The following is a 27,136-nucleotide window of genomic DNA, read 5'->3' on the forward strand; positions in this document are numbered from 1 at the left end:
CCCTTCGATACCATTCATCCCTGGTCGGAACGTTATTGGGCCTATTCAATCGGTGATATTTAATCTTTAGATTGTGTCAATTCGGAGATATTCGTATATATGTGCACACCACTGGAGCTCTCCTGAAGAGAGTCCGGGGAAGATGATAACAAGTGTCAGGATCGCGATGAACGTCCTCGGGTCCCTGGTCGACTGATCGGCAGAGACACCTCGAGAACGAGAGTGGAGGAGGCTTTTTCCCCGGCGAGATTAAAAAACGATGTCCGACAGGAGCAAGTGAGGATCCCTTTTTGCGTGTCCCTCTTTTTTTTCGGTGATTCTATACTCGACGGGAGAAGATGTGCTTGCGACACTTGCTGCTCTGCCTGCTGGGCGTCATCGTAGTCGTTAACGGTAAGCTTTTGTCAACTTACACTTTCTACACTTGTCCTTCTGAACTTTTAGTTTTACCCAAGGGAACGGAAATAATCGCGAATGATTATTTCCTGGGAATAATATTTAATCGAGGATAAGAATTAAGAGTAATCGATGGGTGAATGGGTGATGGGCTCTCTCCTGTTTTTCACTTTCAAGCCGAATCAACAGGAAGAATATTTTTCCAACTATTTCGAGCGTTGAAAAGTTGCGAGTTCGTTCGCGTTAACTTAAAGTTCGCGGAATTCTCGGCAAATTACTGATTTGGCAATCCAAGGTTAATGTTTGTGCGAATTTAGAAAGAAACGATTCTCATTCCGTGCACCAGTTTTTACCACAATAGAGTGTCTTAATTTTCCCCCTTCTTAAGATTCTTCACCCTCGAACTAAAGTGATCGCAGTGTCCACGTTACTTTCCAACAAGAAATCACGAAATTTACACGTTATTAGTTTAGACGACGAAGTTCGATATCACTTTTTGGTACAGTTAGGCGTGTCTGGCCTGTGTATTCCCAGTTTTCGCCGTTTTGATTTATCGTAGAACTTTCCGTGCAGATATTTTGCGACCGTTCCTACCGATGATTTAGGAAAACGACCGTGGAACGGTGCTGCGTCATTGAAACTCTCGAATGGAGCAATCGGTACGGTTTGTTTTTCGTTCGTTCTCGAAGGAATCAGAGAGTTGTTGACGTGTACATTTCGTTCGATTCGCGCGGAGATTGCAGCTTGATACGAGTGTTCCCGTGGAATTTCGTCGAATGAGCTGCTCGAATCAGGTGTGTTTTTGTCCGTGTATGAGGAAGAAGGGCGAATACTAAAGTGTCGTAAAGCGGCAGGGAAGTTCGTAGCTAACCAGCTTCTGTCCGAAACTACTTGCCAACTATTCTTTCTTTTTTGCTTCACCCCTTCTGCGCTTCACTCTAAATTAGTTAATAAAGTCGGAGAAAGAGGAAACTGGCTTAATCTGCTTCTAAAATGGAAGAGAATAGGGTTAATCCTCGGGCTGTTGACACAAAGACACATTGGAATCTTCGTAGTATTGACGTAGCAATAACTTGATGTTGATAATCGCAAACTTAAGCTAGGAAGCTAATTATTGAATTTTAAATCACCGAAATTCGAAAGTTGCGCGATATTGGGAATTAACTTAGCTTCAAATTTCATTATCCGATCATTGAATTCGTAATTAGAGTTCCAATGCTGTTAAATATTAAATTCCGAATTTGTAGTAGATTTATCTTGAAATTATTAATGTTTTCAGCGTTTTGAGTACTGTTACTATTCTCCTATATAGGGTCTCTCAAAGTTAAACCGAGGAGAAATGTAAACATAGGTTCGAGAAAGATTAATAAAACAAAATCTATCAGATTTTATGAAATAATTGTTACACGAAGGTATAATACAGGGGCTTATAATTCCTTTTTCCACTGGATACACTTTACATCCACCAGATGAAGTTTCGATTCTGTCGATTGTTTCCACGCAAAGTAGAAAATGACTGAAATTTTCTTCGACCAATTGTACGGACAGACGAATGTACATTTACAAATAACGGAATGTTCAATATTCGTGATAAATTCGACCTATCAAAATTGCGAGATATCTGGCGATATTAAAGTAGAAAGTTCCGCGAAGTTGTTCCAAGTAAAAACAAAATGCAATTCCATTTCAAGAAAAAGTGTATTTGCATTTTCCTACTGCATCGTTGCACTTACGAAGAAAGTAATGCGGTAACATAACAGACATTTCTGTACCATTCTGTTGAAAGTTTTGATTAATTGTGAAAAAACAACACGTAATGTTTATAAGTTGTTTATTACAATGAATAACTCCAGTGGAATGTACCAGTGAACGGTAAACTATTGTGACTAGTTGGTTCCTTCGAGTCCTCAGGCAAGCAAGGGGTGCAATAAACCCAGGTCAAGAGACTTTCCTCGCTTACGCACCGAGAGAGTACGCGCACGTTAACGGTGAATTCCAACACATTCAACTTTCTCCTCGACAGTTTCTTTCCATGGTGTAATTCCAAATCCGAGGTGTAATTCGTCGAAATTGCGCGACGCACCCTGAATACCATCGGTCCCGTGCACGGTGGTATAATGCTCCAAGGAGCGAGCCTAAGTAGACGGAGTAGTGGGACAGGTTGCCGAAATGTCACTGGGAAGAGTTAAGTGAAGCTAGATTACGGGCGTTAAGTCGTCGAGTGGACGTTAAAGCAGCCGTGCGACCGTTCCCAAAGAGATTCTTCGGGGGCGGTTCACAGCAAATAGTTGCAAGGAAAATAAAACAGGGAACGGCCGCGGGCTAACGCGCGTCGTTTTTACACATGTCGGCAGATTTTACGGCGAGCCAACCCTCGTAATCTACGCGACAGGAGGACGGAGAAACGCTGGGTACAAACAGACAGAGAGAGAGAGAGAGAGAGAGAGGGGCGCCGCTCGCAATGGGCGAAGAAAAGGGGGATTGTAAAAAAAGCCAACGCGGATCGTGGGGTGTTAACGCGCGCATTAACGGAGCTTTCGTCGGGGGAATAAAAAACGATATGCATGGATGGACGGTGGATTTTCGTGTCGACCCTAGAAAATCTGCAAGGTGAAAGAGCACGAAGCCGTGAAAGTGAATCAAAACGTGTTGTTTCTCTCGTTTTTTTTTTCGTTTCTTGTTTTATTTTTGCTCTCCACCCTTTGTCTCGTACCTTTGTCAGGACAGAGAGAGAGAAGGTTTCCCTGTCGATTCGCTTTTGGAACCGTTGGAATGAATGAAAATGCGTGGCGTTTTTAAGGGTTCGTTTTCCCAGCTGCTAACCTCCTCTTTCTCCGGTTAATTCCTTCCCCTTTTTATTCGTCTACTTTCTCCTCGTGTTTTCCCTCGTTCCTCTCTCTCTCTCTCTCTGTCTTTCTCTGCGTGTTCTCTCGATTCGCGAAGAGCGAGAAATTCGTTTAACGCGTGATCGATTGGTTCGCGTAGGGAAATCGGCCGAACGAACACCCGGTAAAATTGCACTGTTTATGTTCAATTACTTAGCAGTGTACCTTGCAATAAACAAGATTACGCGTCTAATGAAATATGTACTCGGTTCGACCCGTTTAATTTCATTTGTCGAGTGTTTCTGTAGCCGCGATTCAGCGGTTCACTTTTCCCTACCACCGTCTCTACTACTACCCTCGTTCCATTGCCCGTTCCCACTCAGACCGCCGGTTTTATTGTTGCCAGTTTTATGAAGGGTTCGTTCCTTGCTTGGAATTAAGTCTCGTTCGTTTACATGCCGGCTTTAAAGTTAAACGACTCCGTTATATTGTGGCCCGACAAATTGTGATGTCGCTTGACGAGCATAGACTGCTTCGAATAATTTTCGGGATTATCACGTTTTGCCAGTAAATTTCCCGGGGTGATTGAGCTTCTGGTATGTTTAATAATACGTCTGCGGAGGGTTAGAATTGGGAATAGCACGTGATAGCACCGAGTATTGAATGATAATGTCGAATTTCCAACGCTTCTTTCGGTTTAAGTTCGAATGTCTGACCGTTCGTTGATCTTTTCTACTGATTTTCCTATAGCCTCTGACTTTTGATAGATCTTTTCTACTGATTCTCGTATATTTTTATTTTCTCTCTCTCTAAATGTATGAAATCCCTATGAATTTGTTTACATAAGTTAAGAATTTAATTCAGATTTATAGTTTGCACGTTAATTTTTAATTTTGTCAAATACTTTGCTTGTGAATTTTTCAATATTAAAATGTACAAATGTTTGGGTAATTTCTGATCTACTTGTTTCTTATAATGCATGTATATTATGTACATGAAGTTTGCACATCTATGGATTTGTTCCACTTGCCCACTCATATTTCACTCCTTCCTGGTCTAAACCTATAAAACTTCCATAAATTCATTAGAAACGTCGAAAATAAACGTTAAATCGATCATTTTCCTGTTGAATATTGAATTTCTCCACGTAATTTGGAAAATACCAAGAATGTAATAATTTGTACGTTGTACTAAAATATGTCTGACCACAGGCAGGCCTGTTCCACTTGTCTCCCTTACAATTTCTGAACATGTATTATTCAAATTATATTATACTATGCCACCATATTACACTATACTAAACTACTATTATAACACACACAAAATACAAATCTTGCTCCCTTGTAATTCTATCTCTCCATTTTTCCCCATCAGTTTAGTACAAGTATTAAAAATCCCTTCCGCATTAGCATTTTACACACAATTAATTCCTGCAAATATTTGTTAATTCACAAGAAATTGAATAACTTATAATCCCTCCCGTTGCTTCGTGCCAACCAACTAAATACGCCTTTCTCCGCGGAAAATCGTCTCCCCTTTCATCGTCGCTGTATTAAAATTAATACGGCAGTTTATTCCTTCCGAATACATCGTCGGTCTATTCCTCTCGAAAATACACCGCGTCGCACACAGCACAGGATTGCACGGCTAAAAGCATCGGTCCATTTGTCGTCTGAGCGTGAGCAGAAAGAGAGAGAGAGAGGTAGAGAAAAAAGAGGAGAAAAATAAAAATAAAGGATAGATACGGGAACCGTGACGGAAATCAATCTAGACAGAGGGCGAGACGGCGGCGGGCACAGTAATCTTCAGATTTATTTTTATTAATCCCGGGGTGATCGATCCGGTTGCCAACCGAACCGCGAATACTTGCCAGTGAAATTTACCGAAATATTGCGGCCGTTACGGCGTTCCCAAATATTTCGCGGCCGGGCAAATATTTATAGCGGGCTGTAAAACTGTATCCGTGCATCCGTTCGAAATGAGGAAGTGAATTTTTCTCGATTTCCCCGGCATCGAAACTTGCGCCACCGTACCTCTCCTCCTACCGCTTCTGCCGACGCTTCTGTTCGACCTCTTCAAAGATTCAACGCGACTTCAATCTTTGACGAGCACGCGCAATCGAACACAACCTTTTTTCGCGGAGGAAATTAATACTCTTCGCTCTCTATCTCTCTCGGTTTGCTCTCTGTCTATCGAGTGGTTTTTTGTTTTAAGACAAAGGAAGGGTGAGTGTGGATTCAGGGATTTAACAGAGGTCTGTGTGGAGATATTTTCAACCCCTTTTAAACGAAACCATTACAAATATTTCGTGTTTCTTCGATTCTTCAATTTAGGAAGGGAACTTCTCCGAAGTGATAATTAGGGAGATATTGATGAAATCTTGGTACATAGTAGTACTAAAAAAAATATTTGACACGTACTTTTTTCTTTTCTTTTAAGGAAGTGTTGTAATTTGGTGTGGAAAGGGTTAAGGAGTTTCAGAGGAATTGTGGTTTGTGTTTTAGATGATCTATCTTTGGACATTCTTATTTTTGGTTCGAGTGAAATAGTGAAGAGTTAGGTTCCGTTCTTTTAGCGATATTTCTGGATGATAATGCAATTTTAGAAGCACAGAAAAGGTAAATTAATTCCTCTGAATATTTCACTTGCACGAAAACGACGCATTTCACGAACTTTTCGAATCGAGTTACACGTTCCTTCGTTTTCACAGAACAAACGAAACGATGTATTTCTTTCGTTAGAAGAAAGTAATTCTCTCGTGAAAATCTACCTTGCTTTCTCTGTCGTTCCAATTTTTCTAATTCACCATCGTTATCTCTGTGATTTTGTAAATTTGAACGCGATTTAGCTTCAAGTATAATGGGGCACGGTTAAAATGGCTGTAACCATCAGCGAATTGCACGGAGAAAAGCTAGTTTAAAGTGAGTTATCCGCGAAAAAAAATGCTGACGATTTTCTACGGCGAGTACATCATCGTTCTGAAAGCGTTACTATAAGCTAACCGCATTAATATTTAGAATGTAGTATTTGCATTTAAAAAAGTAAAGGTCCTTGAGCGGTGTACAGGAGGCGGGTGCTTAAGAAGCATTATCTGTAATCTCTTACCACTTTTCATGCCACATAAACCGACGCTAACTTGCCCGCTAATGTGATTACGGTCTTCCATTTCACTCGTTCGTGCATGTCTCGTTAACCGGAACCGAATAATCGTCGTTAAAAGAGTTGCACAATTGGCTCGGAATTTTTACGACATATATATATCTATATCTCGGGACAACTTCTTTCGTCGTTTTCACGTAGCTTTGTACGATACCGGGATATTATTTTTATTTTTATGATTATTCCGGTGACTTTTAATGTTTGCCACTTTATTCCTTCGAAGGAATTCTTTAATGAAAGTTAAGTCTGTCGTGCAAGGAATTTATAAAGGAGCAAAGTGTCTGACAGAAAGATTTTGCATGAGTGGATTACTTGTAAGTGAAAAATCTGAGGCGTTGAATTTGTCGCTTATTTTGGGTTACATAGATTCTTCCGTAGAGAAGATTTACTTTAACAAGAGCAAATATTTGCCGTATAACGAAGAAATATTTTTTAATACAACGAAAGGAACAAATATCTCGAAACAAAGTATGCATGATTCATTCGGCCAATTTCATAATCACTGGCACGTGCCTATTGTGTGGTATTTATTGTAAATTAGCCAAATATTTACTAGAGAAAATTCATAAGACGAGTAAACATTCTACGGAAAGCAATTTACAAAAAATTTTTTTTAAATCAAATGTTAAAAAGTGTATAAAAAATTAGGTACCTAGTAGAAGAAATTTCCGAGAAAACTGTTTCTATAGAAATTAGGAATCACTTCAGTCATTATTTGAATCATTTTACAATCATTAAATCAAGCCAAGAGGGACAAATTTCTTCCAAATACAAACCGAACAATATTTGCCAAATTTGACTAATTTACACACTGATCTACAATAATTCTTCGCTTACCTCATCACTCCCATAAGAACTAAAATTACTTTTCACTAATCACCCAACTAATCTCCATATTAAACCTGTTAATAGTACTCGATAAAGGCAACAGATTCTTCCAAACAAAACTTGCTCGATGCCTTTAACACACACGCACGCGGACGAACGAAAATGAAGTAGAAACGAAGCCGAAGTTGTCACGTTTAACTCGAGCCGTGCTCCTGGCTACTTAGAAGTTAAAACCGAACTACGGAAGCTCTTTCCGTGGCTGTGCGGCGCTCTTGCCGTTGAAAGGAAACGCGTGTCAGCGTTATACATTGAAACGCAATCAAACAAACAAGCGAACGATGCGCCGTCTGCACTGTAACATCGTCGCAGCAGCTTTGTCTCGCGACTTTGCCCCTCGCGTAAACTCTGCGAACGAGGGAAGCATCTGAGAGTTTCACTCGCCTACCGCGATGTAATTCATCCGTCTAATAAATTCGAGAGTCTGCGCCTTTTCGAAGTCTAAAATGACTGCCCCTCAGTTTTGTCCCCCTTGAAATTTTCTTTGAAATGCCTCGCGCAGAATTGACACGGACCTGTGTTCTTATTGTTATCGTAATTTTACACAGTGCATTGTAACGTTTTTAACGAGTTCAAGTGAAATAAAGATTCTGCGTAAATTTGGGTGAAAACCTTGGACACCCTTTATATATGATAATAAACGTTTCAATATTGAACAATATAACGAGGAGAGTAACTATAGTGACGTTTCGTCCCAAGAGATCACCTGGCGGTTGTTTCTAAAGGGTTAATTGTCTCTGAACCATATTATGCGACGAAAAGAAATGTAAATCGGTCTACAAGTAGAGTAATTCGAAATGATCGTGTTACGAGATGATCTGTATTCCCAGTTAGGACACGATGCAAACGCGAGTCGTAAGATCGTAACAGCAGGTTGCAAAATCGAGCGGTAGACACAGATAGAGCCTCGTAATTTTCTAACTGGTCCCCGCTCAGCATCGGGTCAGTGTTTGGCTTCAGCTTGCATCTAATCGGCCGCATTATCACGTAAGCGTGCACCCTCGATCGAACCTCGTCGACTGTTATCGTGGTTATTGACGGGAACCGGCTCGTAATTACGCGAGAACCCCGATAAAACGAGCCCCGTGCCGGTCGTGAAGTGGCTCGTCTGAATATTTCGAGTACACGTGTCGCGTTCGGATTATTACTTTCATCGAGATGTCTCTTTGTCCCTTACGAGCAGTCGATTACCACGGTTAAATTGGACTCTATCTTGGATGGAATTTCACGTGTACTCGTGAAGAGACAGAGAGCGGAGGAATGGCACGATGCAGGCTGTCTAAAAAGGTAGTTTTACGTGATATTTTCTTGGAAGTCTGAAGTTTTTCTCGAGATTTTTCTGTAGTTTATAATTTAAATTTGAGAGGAGATGGATGAAGGTTGTAAAGGAGAAAGTGGGGATCGATGGAGATGCGAGAAAGGCGCGTCGCAAAAATTCTCGATAACCCATGAGACACTCAGAAGCGTTGACCACTTTTAATGGAAAATACTGCAAACAGAGTGTATGCATGATGGGAGAGAAACAGGGCGAAGGAATTCTTTTCCTGGCAGATAGAGGCAGTGTTAGATAGAGCCGTCAGAGTGTTGTAGATAAAGTCAGAGTTGCAAATAGAGTCGGAATGTTGTAGATAGAGAGTGGCAGATAGAGTCGGAATGTTGTAAGAGACGTCAGAATGTTGTAGATAGTGTCGGAATGTTGTAAGAGACGTCAGAATGTTGTAGATAGTGTCGAAATGTTGTAAGAGACGTTAAAGTGTTGCAGATAGAGAATGGCAGATATAATCGGAATGTTGTAAGAGTCGTTAATGAGAGTCGTCAGAGTGTTGCAGATAGAGTCACAGTTGTATATAGAGTCGGAATGTTGTTAGAGCTGGAGTGTTGGAAACAGACAATTACGGAGAGCGTTGTACGAGTCGTTCAAGGGTTGTCCGTGTTGCCTTACAACGGTGAAGAGTCGTCAAACTGTTACAGCTGGAGTGTTGGAAGCAGACAATTACGGAGAGCGTTGTACGAGTCGTTCAAGGGTTGTCCGTGTTGCCTTACAACGGTGAGAGTCGTCTTATAGTTGTTAGAGCTGCACAACAGTTGTTTTAGAGCTACGAGTTGTGTCAAACTATTGTTACATTTATCTACGGTATTCCATCATTTGTTATTACGGCAATGCATAATTATCAACAATTACACGAAAGAACAATGCAGATGATAGAAATCTCGAAAGCGTACAAGTTACAAAATAGCTCTAGAATGGCACGGCAGAGAGGATCGTTAGCGGACGCGAAAGAGGGTGAAGGCGATAGTTGGCGGAGTGTTTGCCCCGATTCATTATCGGGCCGTGACCGACGAATACGGCTGTCAGTTATTTCGAGCAAATTGTTATTCGCCGTCGGCTCGAAGCGTCAATCAGCGTGATTGACGGCGCGTCGCGGCGCGCGCGTCGCCAGAGGCGCCCTGCGATCCGCTCTCGCGCTGTCCCGCCCTTTTCTCCGCGCCCCTTGTGAATTATTCAGCGAGTCGAAAACAACTATATTTCTTCAGTCACGTGAAACGTTAATTGCTCCGTTGCTACGGCGTATGCGAATTTCGGTCGAGCGTTCTTGATCGAAAGTTCACGATCGAATACAGCAAAGTGGCGACCTGTGATTATTAAGAAAAAAATTCTGCTTTAAAATTAACTCAACGACTGAATTACACGGTGAATTTCAAAAAAATTAATCCCACGGTTAAACCGTGTTGAAACAATTTCAAAATCCACTTCGTAACTGAACTACGTATGAAAGGAATGAAAAAAGTATTCTCATTTCTCAGCTACACTCAAAACACCGGTTTCTGTGTCTCAACCAGATGCTGGTTGAGCTAAATTTTCCTTCATTGTCAGACTCACGCCAGAAGGTATAATAAAACAGCGAAAAAATGAGGAGGAAACAGCTCGAAACGGAGTCCACCCATATCCTCGACAACAAGTTTGTCACCTTCGTGAAAGGATGTTCAGATTATTTTCCCGAGTCTCCTTAGCGGCTAGAAGCTGCCTCACGCAGGCCCAAGCGGCTTACCAATTTGAAATGATAATGCTCGAAGCCTGGCTCGAGATAAATAGCGGTTGCATCAGCGTTCTTCTTGCCGTTTGAGGACCTCGCAAGCCACTTGAGGACACTCGAGGCATCGCGTTGCCATTTTCAGGCCTCCGCGGTGTGCAGAAATTCGCGTGGATCTCCGGCAGAAATCATCGATTACGACCGACAGCCGTTGTTAATGGCGAATCTTTAAAATTGACACAGAAATTCTTTCGTATTTATATGCAGAATGTTTAAAGATCGTAAGTACAAATTGTTCAACTTACAGAAGTGAGTAAGATCTTGGTCGATATATGTCAGGAAATTAATTAATATCAGAATTTTTGATAGGGAATTTGAGGATTGTCAAATTTGGAATAAGTGAATGTAGACGTTTTATAATATTAAAACATTCCACGATTTTTTCAAGAGATTGTTTCAAACTCGAAGAATCTGTCCGTTGCCTTTTGTGACTAAATTATGTAATACTTAAATTTCCTATGTACAATAATTTTTGAGATATCTAATGTTAATAATAATGAAGCTTTTTTGAGTTAAAAGTACCGTTTGTTTACCATACCAAATATAACTGAAATGTGCAGCATATTATTATCAAATAAAATAGTAAAACTGTATTTTGTGTTTGGAATGTTAATAAAAATTAATTTTTGTATATAATCATGATTGCCCATTTAGTAGCACTTGCAAATTAATATTATTTCGAATTTTACTTTATCTCGTACTAATTTTCAAAAACATTTTCATCAATTTGCTAAAAATAGTGCATTACATCGCATACAAAATTATCTTAGTCGAATGAAGAGTGCATTTCGTTGAAACTTCCTTACAACTCTCGAAAAGTTCCATCCGTACCTTTCGAACACCTTGTATAACGAAGAATAGAATCGTAGGAATTGGTCTAATTTTACTAGTATCGCAAATTTTATTTTTCGCGTCGCAGTGAAGAGAAAGTTCCTCGATCGTGATCCTATTAGTCATCTGCGGCGTGAAAATCATGAATAATTCCGCGGTTCGAAGTGTAAACTTGCTAAGTCTGAAAATAAACGAGTCATCCTGGATAATCTGTCTTCGGTCACGTTCTATTGTCTGCTGGTATAAGTCACGCGTCAACTTTAACTAAAGCTCCACCGGGTCATAGATGCCGCGTGTATAAATTTGTAGAAATGCCAATTATTTGGTAAAGGTCGCGGAGTCCAGATGAGATGCTGCAAAACTGTCTCTCGGGGTTGAATAAGTAATCGGGTAACACCGGTGTGTTGTCGAAGTCTTAATTTAGTCGGACTGGATCGACGTATTCAGAAAAATATTATGTTCTTCGTAAAGTTCGTTCTAACGTGTACTCGGAGAATTTTTTTTTTTTATCGAGCGATTGATCGTTTCCACAAAATATGACATTTTAGAGACACTTGCTTGAAAATTTCAAAATTTCTTTCTGTAGCGATTATTCTGGTAAAAATGATCCCATTAGCGAGCAATTGTTTAGTTCACTTTGTGAAAAAATGAAAATTATAATGTTCTAGTTAAAAGTGTTCTGTTTTGCTATTTCATAGATTATTCCTCTTTATTAAAGTATTTATTATCAAGTGCAATTACTATATAAGTGTGACATTGCTCGTTAACATAGGTTCAAAACACGTATCTCTGAAGTCATCAATTTCGTAACAAAAATTTATGAATATACATATATGATAATTTATTCAAATTAACGAGAAATATGCAAGTAAGAGAAATATCTTTCTTACAAACTTTACTTTTTGCAAAACGGTTACTTTTGCAAAATGAATAATAGACAAAACTACTTAGTGTCTAGTGTGTAATTACCGAAACTGCTGTACTGTAATGGGAGATACAAGGTGAACGTTAAAATTTACAAGTAGGTCAATGAATGGGACATCGACCGAATCTAAATTTTCTTGCAATTATTATACTACGCTTGAAAACTGATTTATTAAGAAAACTAGGCGGACCAACAGTCTTAACGATCAACATCTCATTTAAATATCTTTACATATTATTAAAAATAACTTTTTGCAAACGATCGCATTCTTACGTACTCACCTAGTGGGGTCATTGACCTTACGACGTAATGATTTTTGTCCCGTTCAAATTTCCAGCAAAATTTAATAACGCGTTATTAAGATTCGTCGAAATTCGACAGTATAAATTCATCGTTTTCCCGTTAATGTAACAAACGTGCGCAAATAGGGTAGATACCGGTGAAATTTCAATTCTCTCGTTCAAGGCGGAGAAAGTCAGACGGATACATCTGTGTCTCGTCTTGGTCGTCCCATTCCGCGTTTCTCATATGAAATACTCATTGTGGCGCACGTACGATGCTAGACGAGCGTATCCCGTGTTTCGCGCGCGTTTCCGCGCGGATGGACGCGGTTATAGTCTGCCAGGCGGAAACTCGTCGGTCTGCAGACGTTTCCGTGACAGACTGTCAAGTTACAGGCTGTCGAGCCTGTTTCGCGATTAGTCGAATCGATTCGATTTTATCCGTCATCTCGATACGTGACATTTTTATTTTCTTGCCGCTTTTGTCTCGTTCTACGACACTTCGTACGAGCCGAGTTTTCGTTAAAATTTTTTTAACACTTCCGGGAGAATTTCCTATTTGTCTAGAAACGTCGATCGTGACATGGTTAGTCTTCCGTGACGGAAAATCGTGAATCGATATGTCCGTAACAGATACTAAATTTATATGGATCAAGTTTTATTCGAGTATACGTAAGTGTGACATGTAAGTACGTAAGTCACACTGGTTACGAAATGATTAAAACTGCGAAATCTTATTTATTAACTAAAGAATTAAGAAAATTAGTTTTTACATGTTTCCTGTAAGCTGCACTGTTTTATATAATTTAACAGTATTTTTATTTTAATATTTTGGAGCCTTATACAGCCACTGTGCTGCAAGTGATGATAACAGTGATGCAAGGAATAGAATAAATTTGTACCTTTAGGGAGGTAACCTTAATCTGTTACATAGTTACTCGATCAAAAACGGATGACACGAGGAATTTAATAATTTTAGCCACGAAGGATACGACTTTTGTACGACACTTTGACTTTCTTGTCACCCTTTCAAGACAAAATTGCTGACGTGGCGAATTTAACAATTTTATTTGTTAAAGATGTAGTTGTATAATGCACTTTGAAAAGGAAAAAGGCGAAGACAACTTTAACCGTATAGGTTTGCGTTGAACAATGCGGGACAAAAGTAAGCACACCGATGGATATTAGAAACACTTTGAAGGTACCAGAGAATTTGAAAAAAGAATTTCAAAGAATTTTCATAAACTGAGATAACAATTTTTTGTCGATAAATGCTCAAAATATTAATTTCTACACTTCGTTTGTACAACTCGTCGTCCTTCGTTTCACCCAAGGATTTAATTTCTTGGAATTCGAAACTTTTTCATTCTAGAGTATACTAAGGATTTGGAAAAATGGCCATTCAATGCTCTCAGTTACTCTAAATTCTCGTAATTATAGGCACGATCGTGCGTAGCATTGAGAACACTCGAAAGGTGAATCGTGCGGTGAAAGGAGAAACAAGAGGCGGATTCGCGGGGACTGCCGAGTTTAATTCGAGACAGAATTACGCAGCAGAAGAAACGGAAATGAGGGAAATCCCAGGGTGGGGTAGGGGTTTCATAAGCAGCGGGGGAGGGTTCAGAACGAATTCTTTTCAACGAGACACCTTCGCTGTAATGCGCGGCATGTAATATGCTGTTGTGTGCAATATGCAACGCCGCCAACCAAATGGAGTTGGAAGGGCTTTCGCATTCGTAATTCAGCGGGATGAGATTCGAAATGGGGGATTCAAAGGCGAACGGGACGCGCGGGAAAGAAATGTCCGGACTAGCGAAAAGCGATTAACGCGCGAAAAGGAGGGATTTTTATGCTCGTTAACTTCAGGGACGTTGGTTAAATTATCCTTGCTATGTATGGTTACCATTACATATGTCGGAATGTATATTCTTCATTTTTATTTCGGTTTTTTTTTCCCTTAAATTCGCATGATCATTTCGACTTATAGACTGTAAATTTCATTCCGTTTGTAGTTGTATAGGGTTGCAACATTTTCTTAAGTCCAGGGTTGTTGGTTAAATTATCCTTGCTATGGTTGCCATTACTTATGTTGGAATGTGTATTCTCTATTTCATCAAAGTCACGTGATCATTTCGGTTTATCCACTGCAAATTTGCTTTTTTTTTTGTTTGTTAACTCAAGGATTATAGTTGCGATTAATAATGTCGTAATGTATCCCCTTTGTCTTTTATTTATTAATTTTTAATCTACACGATTATTGTTTGTTACCGTGATCTTATTTCTCGGTTGGAAGATATCACGATGGATGTTTCCCTATTGGTTGTTTAGTTTTAGGTTAAACTACGTTGTTCGGTTTTTTTTAATATGTACACTCCGTACACGCTCTGGTTCTCTCCGTACATATTCTGGTTTCGGGCTTGCGAAAGCTACCTTTATACATCTTTTTATAGCTGCTAATTCGGAAAAAGGGCCAATCAACGCCTTTCCTAGAAAAAGGCCTCTTTCGCGAACCCTTATTGGCAGGTAGATAGAAGCGATGCAAATCAACGGTGGGGGTGATCGGTCGCGTGGTTCGTGTCGAGGACACGACAATTATTGTTATCGATCCTTTTCAAATCTCATTCTTTTCACAGTAGATAGTATAGGATTACATTTTCTTGTTAACTCAAGGATGTTGAATAAGTTATGCTGATAATTGCTTACCATTATTAACGTTAAAACGTACTATTTCCGCGTTTAATATTTTATTCTCTGGAAATTGGACGATCACTGTGGCTCATCGTTGACAAATTTGGTTTTTCTTTGTACTAGCATAAGGGTAGAATTTTTTTCATAATTCAAGAATGCCGAATAAATAATTTTGAGTTTATAGGTTCCATTATTAACGTTGAATTTTATCCTTTTTTTTTTTAAAGGTGGATAATTATTTTGATTCGTCACTGGATTAAAATATTTAAACTCTCGAATGTTTAATAAATTATTCTGAGTATAGTATACAATTTTTTACTTTTCATTCGTTTACTTATTTACTGGAATTTGAATTTCCAATTTTTTCCAGTTGCTCATTAGCTCGTTATTAATATCATCAATCGAATATGGAGCAGTAATTGGATTCGTATAGCGGAAAATTGAAGTTCTAATAGAGATAAACTGTTTCAGCATAAGCACGTTATTAATTCACCAACTATTTCACAATTAATTTGTATTATACATATACTTTAATCCCCCTCGCTACGACTATACTAACTTCTCAATTATTCACCACATGTTCAAAATCCCAAGTAATTATCTGGCTTACAATTGCTACTTAAATTCCAATTGTACGTATCAAAAAGCACGCGTAACGGAACCCAGTAACATGCAACCTAAAAATCGAACAATTTATCAACCAGTGAGAAATATCCAGAATTGTCAAAATGTGATTCAATTTTTTCTCCTATAGCTATGAACACTTTTTAACGCAATACTGATAGCGCATTAACCCTTTGCACTCGAGAGGCAACCGAGAAGCGACATTACTGTTTACAACTTGGTAAATAATTAACCGAGGTTCTCTTAATTTCCCAGGACAACTGGTCTTATGGGCCATCGTAAAACTGTTCACCATATGTTAGAGGTTCAAGCAGTGAAATAGTTCGAAAGAAATACTTCTAATGAACTGTGTTACAAAGTCTTGTACTTAATAATCAGATTGAGGATTTTTATGCGAATTAATTTTTTTGATAATATAGTAAAGAAAGTAGAATTTCGGTAGAAAATTATTTCATCTAGCAGGTATTATAAAAAGCACTGTAATTTGGATATTTTGTATATATTTTCAATATTACGTGCATTCTGCACTTTTCGCAATTCTGTGCAATTTTGTACTTTCAAATTTCCTACAAATGCATAAAAATCCGCAGTCTACTAATAATACAAAAATACATTAAATGTTGAACTGTTAATTTCTATATCTGTTTCACAAACTTTCATCAATTTGCCAAACGAGCTCTAATTTGCCACTTTGCAAAAATACATACCTTGAAGTGCAAAGTGTTAAGATCTGTTACGAGTACTTTCAAAGAATCGAGTTGCCAATAAAACGTAACGATTATTATTCAGCTTCTGTTTCCTTCGAAAATTTTCCAAAATTCCGCACAGGATAAGTTGGTCGGTTATCGCGGTGAAATGGCACGTGGACAATGCACGTTATGCAATCGAAAGAATTGCGCACGAGGTGTTTTTCAGCGACGCGTGGGAACAACGTGAGGCAATTTTAGCGCGCGCTTACCTGCACTTTCCGTTTCGATATCACGAGGAGGAGAAGGACCGCTTTGTTCGAGTTTTATGACGACGCGAGCTGTTTTTCCGCATGGCGGATTACGTGAGTCCGTGGAGAACGCCGCCGCGGGGACACGGGCTCGCGTTTACGGGCCTCGTATGTGTACTGTATCGGGAAGAAACGCCGCGTAAAACAACGGGGAGGAGGGCGTAAACACGAGGGACCGACCCGACGAATTTTTCCGGGCTCAGAGAACGCGGCGACGATCGAACGACCGCCGCGCGGCGTCGCGACGACAATCGAGTTGAATATTAAGAGCGTCCTATGTGTCTGGTTTTATTGTCGCCAGCATTTTTTCGGGATAGTTTGGCTGGTTTTACTGGACATAATTTTTGAGGGTTTTTTTTTTACGAGGGTCATAAGTGACAGTAGGTTGTTTTGAAGATGGAATTTATTAAAGTGTTTCAATTTACTAATTTGTCATGTTAATTTATTGTTACTGCACTCGCGTAGGCACTCTTTGGTAAGAGGTATGATGTACTTAACACTCTATAGGTAATCTGGGTCTTCGACGACCCAAGTGAAATTTCACTCCCCGAATTTTTTGTTTTTATTGAAAAATGTTTTAAACACTTGACTTAGCGAATAATTGTACAATGTAGTGGAGACTTTGAGAAGTACTTCAAAATTTTTTCCTATCTTTTGAAAGCTTAGAACAGTAAAAAAATTAGACTTGGACACGAACTACCCAGTTTGCCTACGAAGGGTTGGTTAACAAAAGACGAAATATGCATAACAGGTGAAACGATAGAATGTATGTGAGATATATGTAAATAAAAGACAAAATTATTGCATAATAGATAGAAAGCTCGATTTTAGTAGATTTAATGGATGTAGGATTTTGATGTTAGTAGAAGACAGGACGAAGGTTGCGGAAGAGAAAGGAAATTTGGAGGAATTTGAAGTTAGTCAAGCTTTGATGTTGACGAAAAAATTAGTCGTAATATGTTACTACATTTTATATAATATGTTAGTAGTTGTAAAATGTTGTATAATAATTTCCAGGGGTAATTTGTTTTTGATCACTTTACTATCTATGTAAATACTATACTATACTACAACTATAAATAGTTTATATTCTAAGATGTTTGAACTATCTTTTGCCAAATTCCACATTTCATAGAATTAATGGTTCTTCTAAATATGTACCAGTAGTTCTGCAGAAACCACGACAAATAGTGTCGGTGATTTTAATTGACATTAACCTAAAAACCGTAATCCTGAATATATTTCGAGGAATGTTAATTATTCGTTCTACACTATCCCTAAAAACCATCTAAACCACCTTATATTACTGTACCATCCCCGAGCGCCCATTTTTGTCCCCCCGGTGTATGTCGAAATCCACGCGCGGTGCTCCGGCAGCGAGTACGGTTTTTCCGTTCACGGAAAAAGCGAGATTATCGCGATCGAGCGTGCTGCAGCGAGATTCTCCGGGGAGCGAAGCAGGTTTTTCAGATATCCAGGCGAGATGCAACGCCATAACGAACGCCGGTCGCCATCTTTTTTCCGTGTCGCGTTATTTAGGGATGCTGTCAGCCATATTAGCCCGGCGAGACGAACCTTTCGAACGTCCTACGAATTTTTCCACCGTTTTCCATCCTTCCTTTGCTTGTACAAACCTCTCTGTCTTCCTCTGTCTGCATCTCTGTTCCTGCCGCCCTTCCACCCTCCCTGCTTCTTCTTGTCTCTTCTTTTGTATCTCTGCCTGTTTCTCTCCCTCTCTCTCTCTGTTTGTCTCACCTTCCCTCCCTCTCTCCCTGTCTGCTTCTGTCTGTTTCTCTTTATCTTCCTCTTTGTCTCTCTATCTGATTCTGTCTGTGTTTCTCTTTCTTTATTTCCCCCTATTTCTGCCTCCCTCTGTCTTTATCACCCTCTCTCTCTCGCTCTGCCTCTCTGTCTACTTTTGCCTGTTTCTCCAATCTTCTCTCTCTCTCTCTCTCTCTGTCTGCCTCCCTTTCTCTCAGTCGTTAGAGACGGTATACGCGTGAAAATGAAAGGGATTTTCCGTGGGAAAAATGGGGAGGAGAAAAAACGCGGCGGCGTTAAGCCGAATTGGAAAATACGAGACCGTTCTGAAGAGGCTTACCGCGGAGGATCATATGGTTTGAGTGTTTGGTATAGCTGGAACGCGAGAACAACGTGCTAATTAGAAGCGTAATCGCATCGTGTGTGCGTGTCTGTCAAGGGGAATGTATCGAGTAATGTTTCGCGATGATGGAGGTTTGTTGATTTAACTGGAGGGTGGTAGTTGTTGCGAGATTGATTGATTGGTAGAGTTTTATACGTTGGTTAATTGTTTCTGTTGACAGAAGCGACCTCGATGGCGTTTCTTCGTGGTTGTTTGCAAAATTTAACGAGTGCCGCCTTTCATTCACGTCTGTTGAACTGGAATTTTCTCCGTTAATTCGAACAACAATTGTCGACCGTATTCGAGTAATTGTAACATTTCTTTGTAAATTCTTCTCTGCAAGTAACACACAAACCTCTCCTTTTTCCAACGAGCTGAAAATATTCTTCATTTCCTTAAATTATTCCCCAAGACATCTTATCTTTTTCACAAAATCTCTTTCGAGACACTGCCACAATTTTCCCAGAGTATTCTAATTAAAAAGGATGCTCAGTTTTCATAAAATTATACTCCAAGCTTTCTATTACACGTGGCAGTTTTCACATTCCATAAATTTTTTTCGAAAACATTTATACTCTTTCTCGGAATCATCTAATTAAAAACATCCCCTACCAACAATTTTTTTTAAATATTTTTAACGTAACAGTCTTTTTCCTTAAACATTTTTCCAAACGATCTACAATTTATTTTCGCAAAATGTTCTCTACAATGGAATAATCAATTGTGCTATCGTATCCCGTGGACCAGCGAACATCCTATTGGCCGTGCCAATGAAATTATAGGGGAGAAGTTTGGGAAAGTATGTTGTCGTGAGTTATAATGCAAGTGACACCACGTTTGCTATAGCATTAATTTCCTGCAGCGTTATAACGACCTCTATTGTGGTTGCAATTTGCGGTTAAAATTCACACACAGCCTCGGTGTTCATCTTCGTTTTGCCATCGTCGCGGCTCGCTTTCACGTTTTGCGTAGTTGTTAATAATAGCCACGGCCGTGGTTCCACCGCGAAACGTTCAAATGCTGTCGTTTTGAATAAACAATAGATAGTGCTGGCAACAATTCCTTTAATTTACAATACAGATAGAGGTGTCAATTATAAGCGACTAATAACTGCTTGAAAATGTCTCGGTATCCCTTAGTGGAATTACCAATTGAAAAGATCGCTTCTATGGCAAAATCGTTCGATCGGAATTTTCTATTAAAAATGTGTAAAACAACTGAGTTTTTTCAATGGTAAAGATGCAAAACTGCAAAATCTTTTTTAGAGAAGAAGAAAACTACTTTGCCGATTAATGCAAATTAATCATATTTACACTGATATTATTCGTCAAACTAAAAAAAAAGTAAATCAGTTCAAAGGCGTAGTTTTCTTCTCTCCTGAAAAATTTAAGTTCACCAACTTTATCACTCGACGGAGTTTTGTATAAAAAATAAGAATTCATAAATCAATTATAAAAGTGATTATCATTATCATATTAAATGTATTCTTGTATTTGATTCCGTGGCATTTTCGAATGCTTAAAAAGAAATTAAAATATAAATTCTTAATAATCACACATAATAGAACACCGACAAACATATCCCATAAAACTCCTTCAACTTGAACCCCTTATCACAACCTTTTCAAAAACCATTTCCAGACTTTTTTAGACACCGCCTTAAAGCCCGAAACTTTCCAAATTTCCCTCCAGAGTGAATCTTCGAACTTCCTTCGCGAACTCTCGCGTTCGAGCTTCCCGTAATGGTCCCTCGATCTAAATTCCGCGTAGAAAAGGTGTCCGAGCTTTCCGTGGGACTCGTTAAATTACAAGAATCGGCGGAGAAGAAGAGAAAGCCGCTGACTGTCGCAAATTTTATATATCGTTTCCCGGACACCGAGTATATATCGTTTCTCCAGAGATTCGCAGCGCTCGAAACGATTAACTGAATTCCTTTGGATCGCCGCGCACGTATCACGGGAAGAAGCCCGCGATCCTTCTTCTTCTTCTTCGCTTTCGTCCATTGAATTCGAGTCCCTGATACGTGCCCTTAGCTTTTGCTACGGTTATCATAGCCAACAGAAACGCGAGCATTGACGCTTGGAAACTAGCTGTACTTAGAAGTAATTTCACGGTGATACCGTATGTCCGGCTGTATTCGAATTCAGTGATAAATGTTTGATTGATGGTAAATCAAGGGTGATAAATTTTTGCATTGAAATGCGAGAGATTTTAAAGAGAATTTTAATGACTTTTCGTAATTTGAATTTTTATGTAAATTTTAGCTAGCTTGTATAACTAAAAAAAGGAAAGGGCTTCGTTTATGGCACCCTCAGGTGTCCGCGCGGTTTCTCTTCCGGTGACCCTGGGTGACGAAGTCCAGGCCACCACTTCGCCGCTTAAATCTCGCATTCCTTACAGTTGTCACGGGATAATTACCGGTGACACAGAAGAAAGAGTAAACTGGTCAAGCCGTAGCTTGTCAGGACTCTGTAGCGGAAGATAGTTTAACGTATTACCAGCCGTAGCGAGGTACACGGAGACTCGGGTAGAGTAACGACGTGTTAGTCCAAGATTCCAAAGTCAAGACTGCTCTTTATTCGTTCAAACGAGGTTTATATACAAATTTTGGAGGGTCTTATCTTGGGGTGGTGAACCGTGAGTACTGAGCCATGGGCAGTCGGTCCGAAAGTCCGTGGGAATACTGGGGCTCGTTTCCTTATCGTCTTCAGAAGTCTAGGTAAAGGGTGTTCGATGGTTTTACACAGTACTGAGCCGTGGGCAGTCGGTCCGAAAGTCCGTGGGAACACTGGGGCTCGTTTCCTTATCGTCTTCAGAAGTCTAGGTAAAGGGTGTTCGATGGTTTTACACAGGTGTGGTTTATATACAGATTTTGGGAGGGTCCTATCTTGGAGTGGTGGCCGTGAATGCTGGGAATGGACGGGCCGCGTGCAATCGGTCCGAAAGTCCGTGGGAACACTGGGGCTCGTTTCCTTATCAGTCTTCAGAGAGGTCTGGGTAAAGGGTGTCTGATTGCTTCAAAAAGTTATGAATAACTAACAATTAAATTTCGCCAATAATATTATCCACTTAAAACAAGGAAACGTTCTTCGAGGGATCAAGCAGAATAAGAGTAGCCTATAAAAGCGACACTTTCCAGTTTTCATTTCCGATCATCTCCATTCTCATCCTCGCGATCCAACTTTTCTATCGTTCTTTAACGCACGTTTAAATCCTCTATCCTCTTCGAACTCAGTAAAGACGCGGAAAGTGTAGAGATCGTGGCTGTTAAACCTCCCAGAGCAATAATTAATTTTCTCGCATACTTAAGGGGCAATGGAATCATCGCGACGTCGCCAGCCGTCAAAGATGATTAAACCGTCGGGGCGTTATTACGACGATTTCACGGCTCGGTCGAGGTTATTCGGCAAGCAGCGGGATTATGGTCACGGATATAGGATAATAAGGATTCGAGGTGGTAAAGACGAGAACTTGAACGTACGTGAGAGGAATCGGAGCCCGAAGAAAACTCGAATTACTTTGACAAACTCCGCCGGCATACGTGCTTTCCTTTTCTCTTCCCTTCTCTGTCTTACTCCCGTTCCATTTTCCCCCTTTTCTCGTCTGTCTTTCACCTCTGTGTGTATCGTTTTTCCCATCGCGGTTGTAACGAGCTCGTTAGAAATAAACGACAAAGGCAACACGTGCCGTCAAAACAGTATTAATTTCTGTTCCACCTGCTTACTCCGCTCGTAATGGTGATCTCAGCTCGTTTCCTTCGCGAGTCGTGATTTTTCTGACCACTTGACGTGAAGTTCGTCGGCGCGGAGAGTGAAATAGAAAATGCGACTGTAGGAAGTTTCTTAGATGTTGGTTTGAAATCTAATCTCGAGCGCATTGGTTGTTTGTGGAATGTTAAAATGTGTGTTGTTGTTTATAAGTGTCTCTCTTCAGGTGAATAGGTACACTACCGATCAAATGTTTGGAATCACTGTGCATTGCAAGTTGCAAGAAAATTCCCCCCAGAAAGGTAGCATTTATAATAATTTTTTAACGAATTTTTTATCATTCAAATCAATCGAAATGAGGTAAAGTGCTACTGACCTCCACAACATCAATTTCAAATCAATAAAGAATTAGTAGCAGATTCAACGTTAATGTAAATTGGCAGGTGATTCCAAACTTTTGGCCGATAGTATATGTTATAAAGTTTCCGATGGAAGTGTACTCTTCTAGCAAACAGGTTAAAGCTAGGAGTTTTTCTTTGGAAACTTTTACGAGATGGAAATAGTCAGAATGAAAGAAACTGTAGGTAAATGGTGGGCTAATATTCATGAATGGTAGAATAATACAATGGTAGAATGTTTTATTTTTCTAATGATAAGTAGTTTGTATATTAACTTTTTCAGAAGAAGTATGGTAGGTACAAAATTTAAGGTATCTACCTTTATTTCTATTATAGGAAAACTAATTTTTAGAAAAGAATATATAAATACTTGATTGTATGTTTGAATTATAAATATGAGCCATAAGGAAAGTACCTTATTTTTTAAATTAATTGCAATCATAGAACTCTTATGTTTTACAATGCTTCTTCGATGCATAATTAATTTTTCTACGTACTTTTGTAATTCACTAAAACACACAATTATTTATAGCTACAAACTTTCCTCGAATTATTTTCAAAGAACTGTCGAATCCTTCAAAAAATCCTCTCTGAAAAATTGAAAAGCTCGAACAACACGAAGTACTCACTTCTTTCTAAGAGTAGCTACTTAGTACTGGTAACTAAGAAGCGCAATTATTTATACCTACAAACATCCCTCAAGCTACGTCCAAATAACTGACAAATCTTGTAAAAAATTCTCCAAATCTTAACTCTAAATCTTCCTCTCGAAGACGATCCAGACGTCGCGTCGCGTCGCCTCCGCGAAGCATAGAGAACTAGCCCGCTCGATATCCCCGCAGTCAGTCGAAATTATATCCAGCTGGTCGAATTGATATCGACTTCCGGTGGGTGGAGGTAGATCGTTGCCCGGACCAACAGGCTAGAAACTGGATTTCCGGTGGGGGGTATAAGTCCCGAGTTGAAGTCGTAAGTCGGCGGACAAAACGTGGAAAGCTTCTCTGGAGAGTTATGACGGGGGACAGTGGGAATCGAGAGGCGTTTCTCTCGAATAAAAGTAACACGGGGAACAAAGGGTAGGGAAAAGGGGGAACTATCGCGCGCGGATGTAAACTCACTATCGGCGTCAGACATTCAGAACGGTTTCGCCGTCGCGGGAAACACCGATTTCTTCGTCGTTCGTTCTGGAAAAGGGCGAGAACTTTTCGGCGGGAAAAAAGGTAGCAACGATATGGGGCTACCTCTTGAAACTTACGCGTATATATATGTATGTAGGTACGTAGATATAGGTTTGAACCAGGTCGCAAAGTTCCCACGGGACGGCTTTTAACGCGCCGTCTGAAAGAATTATCGGCGGAAGTGTGGATTTCCCAGTCACGTATCCGCGACGAGGATCGGATACTACGTTTCTTACGCTTTCCTCTGATCGCTTTCTTAGTTGTAGAACGGGGGATTGCTGGTGATGGTATTTGACTGCAGTGCGAGCTTCGGTTTGCGGGAGAATTTTCTGGATAAGTGGGAGTTGTTCTGATTTTATTTAGGTTGGTCTTTTTTTTATTGTTTCGACTGTTGATCCCGAGTGAGACTCGGGCAGTGCGATCAATAAGGAACAGTTTCACTCAAGAGAGACTTTTAGGAAGAACGTTAGAAGGGGACGAGATATTGTTGTCAGAACTGTGACGTAGGGTTGTGTACACTGTGCTTTAATTATTAAAAAGATAGTAAAGTATGAATTTCGTTGACTGTCAAAGGGTTAAGATACCTGAAAAGGGAACAACGAAAGTAACTCTTATCAATCCACTTGAATTTCAACCTTGGATGAAATGTTTCACTACTGCAAACTTTAACGTGCATATGTTTGCTCGAAAATACTTTTGATATTTAAAATAGCAATAGAAATAAGAATTCTCAGGAAAGAAGCGTGTAAAGGAAGATTCTGAGATTAATTGAAGATAGGTAAGTTGAACGATTAAGTTCGATCACCACCGCGAAATCTTTTCTTTTAGCCGTAGGTACCGTTTTAAAATTTGTTTTATTAAACTGGGGTGAAAATAAAATTAAGGTAAAATCGAAAGGTGTCTCTCTTCTGCATGCAAGAGACGATCTTCATTGACACCTTGTGCAGGTGTATTTCTTAACCCTTTCGCTGCGGCAGATTTTAGTACGGTAACGTGTTCAATCGTGGCCGCAAAATCTTTCGTCTCGGTCCTACGTAAAATGCAAGCGCGCGAAGGATTAAATTAAGGTGAAAGTACGCCAACAGTAATGAAAGGGTTAATTAAAAAGAAAACGAGTTTGAGAACTCGTCTGTCAAATACTGTAGTTTGTTAAAATTTGTTAATATTATAATATTGGATAATTTGTTTTATCTAATATTTGTTAAAATTTTTTAATATCGTAATATTGGATAATTTGTCTTATTAGGAAGCTGCCTAATTAAATCGTACAGAAATTTTCTGTTTTAAATTCATTCGTTCAATTGATTGATTTTCATTTATTACTTTAATAAATATTGAATGTTAATTACTTTCATGTGAGAATAGCAAAGTGAACAACTGAAGTCAGATTACATTTGGTAATAAATAAATGTAGCAAGTACAGGTGTTCGTTAGTGTGAAGTATTTAAGTTAACTTTTATTAATTAAATTCTGCTGTCTGTATGTAACATTGTAGTAATTAATCAGAGTTACAAATTTTGTATTACAACGTTTGGATATCATCATTTAGATCATAGAGTGTTGAATAATTTTCTTATTAAAAAGTCATTTATTTAAGGTATTAAAAAATTCCTCGACTTAAGTATCTGACATAGTAATGTAATACAAATGTTGTGTAATACTAGTCTATCAATTTACCAGTAATAAAATATACACACTCATTCTATATAAAAACAGAGAATTAAAAAATTAAAATCTGCTTACTCTCATCAAGAAATTACAACTGAAGTCTAAATTTTTCTGTGTTAGTCTAATTTATTTACAAGTCTAATCTAATTTAAATTTATTTAAAATTAAAACAAATCTAATTTATTCACAAGTAGTACCATTTTTGGTTCTATCAGAATTTTTCAGAAGAGTTCCAATTTCTTATCACTGGCACAATTTACAAGGAGACTCTTGGTTAACCCTTTCACGATCAATGGGACGAATATATGCCAATTAAGTACCCGAATAATAATTAATCTCAATTTAGTATCCATTACTGACACTATGATCGGTAGATAAATAATTAATTCCTTAAAAAAATAATTCGGTCACGAAGGGGTTAACAAAATGTTAATCAAAGCTTGACTCGCACGAATTGTCATGAAACGAGACAAAATCAGTAATAAAATAAAAATGTCAGGTATTAAGTCAAAAATCATGATCGACCATTTCAAGGTTTATCTCTAATCAGAAGTGCATCGAATACTCAGCTCTTCGTTACTCCATCTTACCAGGAGGAAAACGAAGCTCGATAATGTTTGGGAAAAAATCGATGGCCATTAAATCGCTGACCCAAAAGATTATCTAACCTTGTTCCACTTTCATTCTCGCTCGTATCTTTCTCTTAAAGGCCAGAGACCACCCAGTTAGATTTACATTCTGGCCCCAGCGATCTTCCGTTCTCTGTCTGTTTTATAAGAAAGCAGAAAGACGCTTCTGTCGTCGGTATAAAGGGCTCAGTCCCCGTCAGGGGAATTTTTCGCATCGCCAGAATTCGATAAATAAATCTCGAAAGGTACAATAACAGGATTTCCTTCGGATCGAGATATTTAAATCGGTTTTCCCGGGCGAAATGGATGTCTTCGAAAATTTGAACACACATTTCCACACGTTCCTCAATTTATCGCGGAATTATACGTCGGTTTACTCGCTACAGAGACATAATCATTCTGAAAATAACAATCGATCACCAAGGAAATTCCTAAATTTTTCGACCAATACTAACTTCGATAATTATTGAAAATTAAGGGAATAAAATTATTTAATTTATTCAACTTCTTCGGAAACAAATTTTTCTTTTAACCCTTTCGATACTAGGGACGACTACGTACTTATACAGTCATTCTTTACGAAGAGATTTGCATATAGTACGAACAACTATGGCTGTCTGAGATATCACATTCATTATTTTACTTTTACTTAATCTTTTTTAATATGTAATTTCTTCATCATTATAAAAATTTTACAAACAATTTTAATCA

At 39.0% G+C, this 27,136-nt stretch overlaps 1 protein-coding gene across 1 annotated transcript in view; it reads left to right on the plus strand.

Annotated features, from left to right (window-relative positions):
* The first annotated feature begins 338 nt into the window (after positions 1-338).
* Positions 339-27,136, plus strand: part of LOC108576977 (carbonic anhydrase-related protein 10) — a 233,343-nt gene continuing 206,545 nt past the window's right edge. Inside the window, exon 1 of the mRNA XM_017940053.1 lies at positions 339-393. Within this exon, the coding sequence (XP_017795542.1) occupies positions 339-393 (55 nt within the window). The remainder of the gene's footprint in view (positions 394-27,136) is intronic.

This window comes from Habropoda laboriosa, unplaced genomic scaffold (genome assembly GCF_001263275.1).
Source record: "Habropoda laboriosa isolate 0110345459 unplaced genomic scaffold, ASM126327v1 scaffold440, whole genome shotgun sequence".
In the NCBI taxonomy this organism is placed as follows: Eukaryota; Metazoa; Arthropoda; class Insecta; order Hymenoptera; family Apidae; genus Habropoda; species Habropoda laboriosa.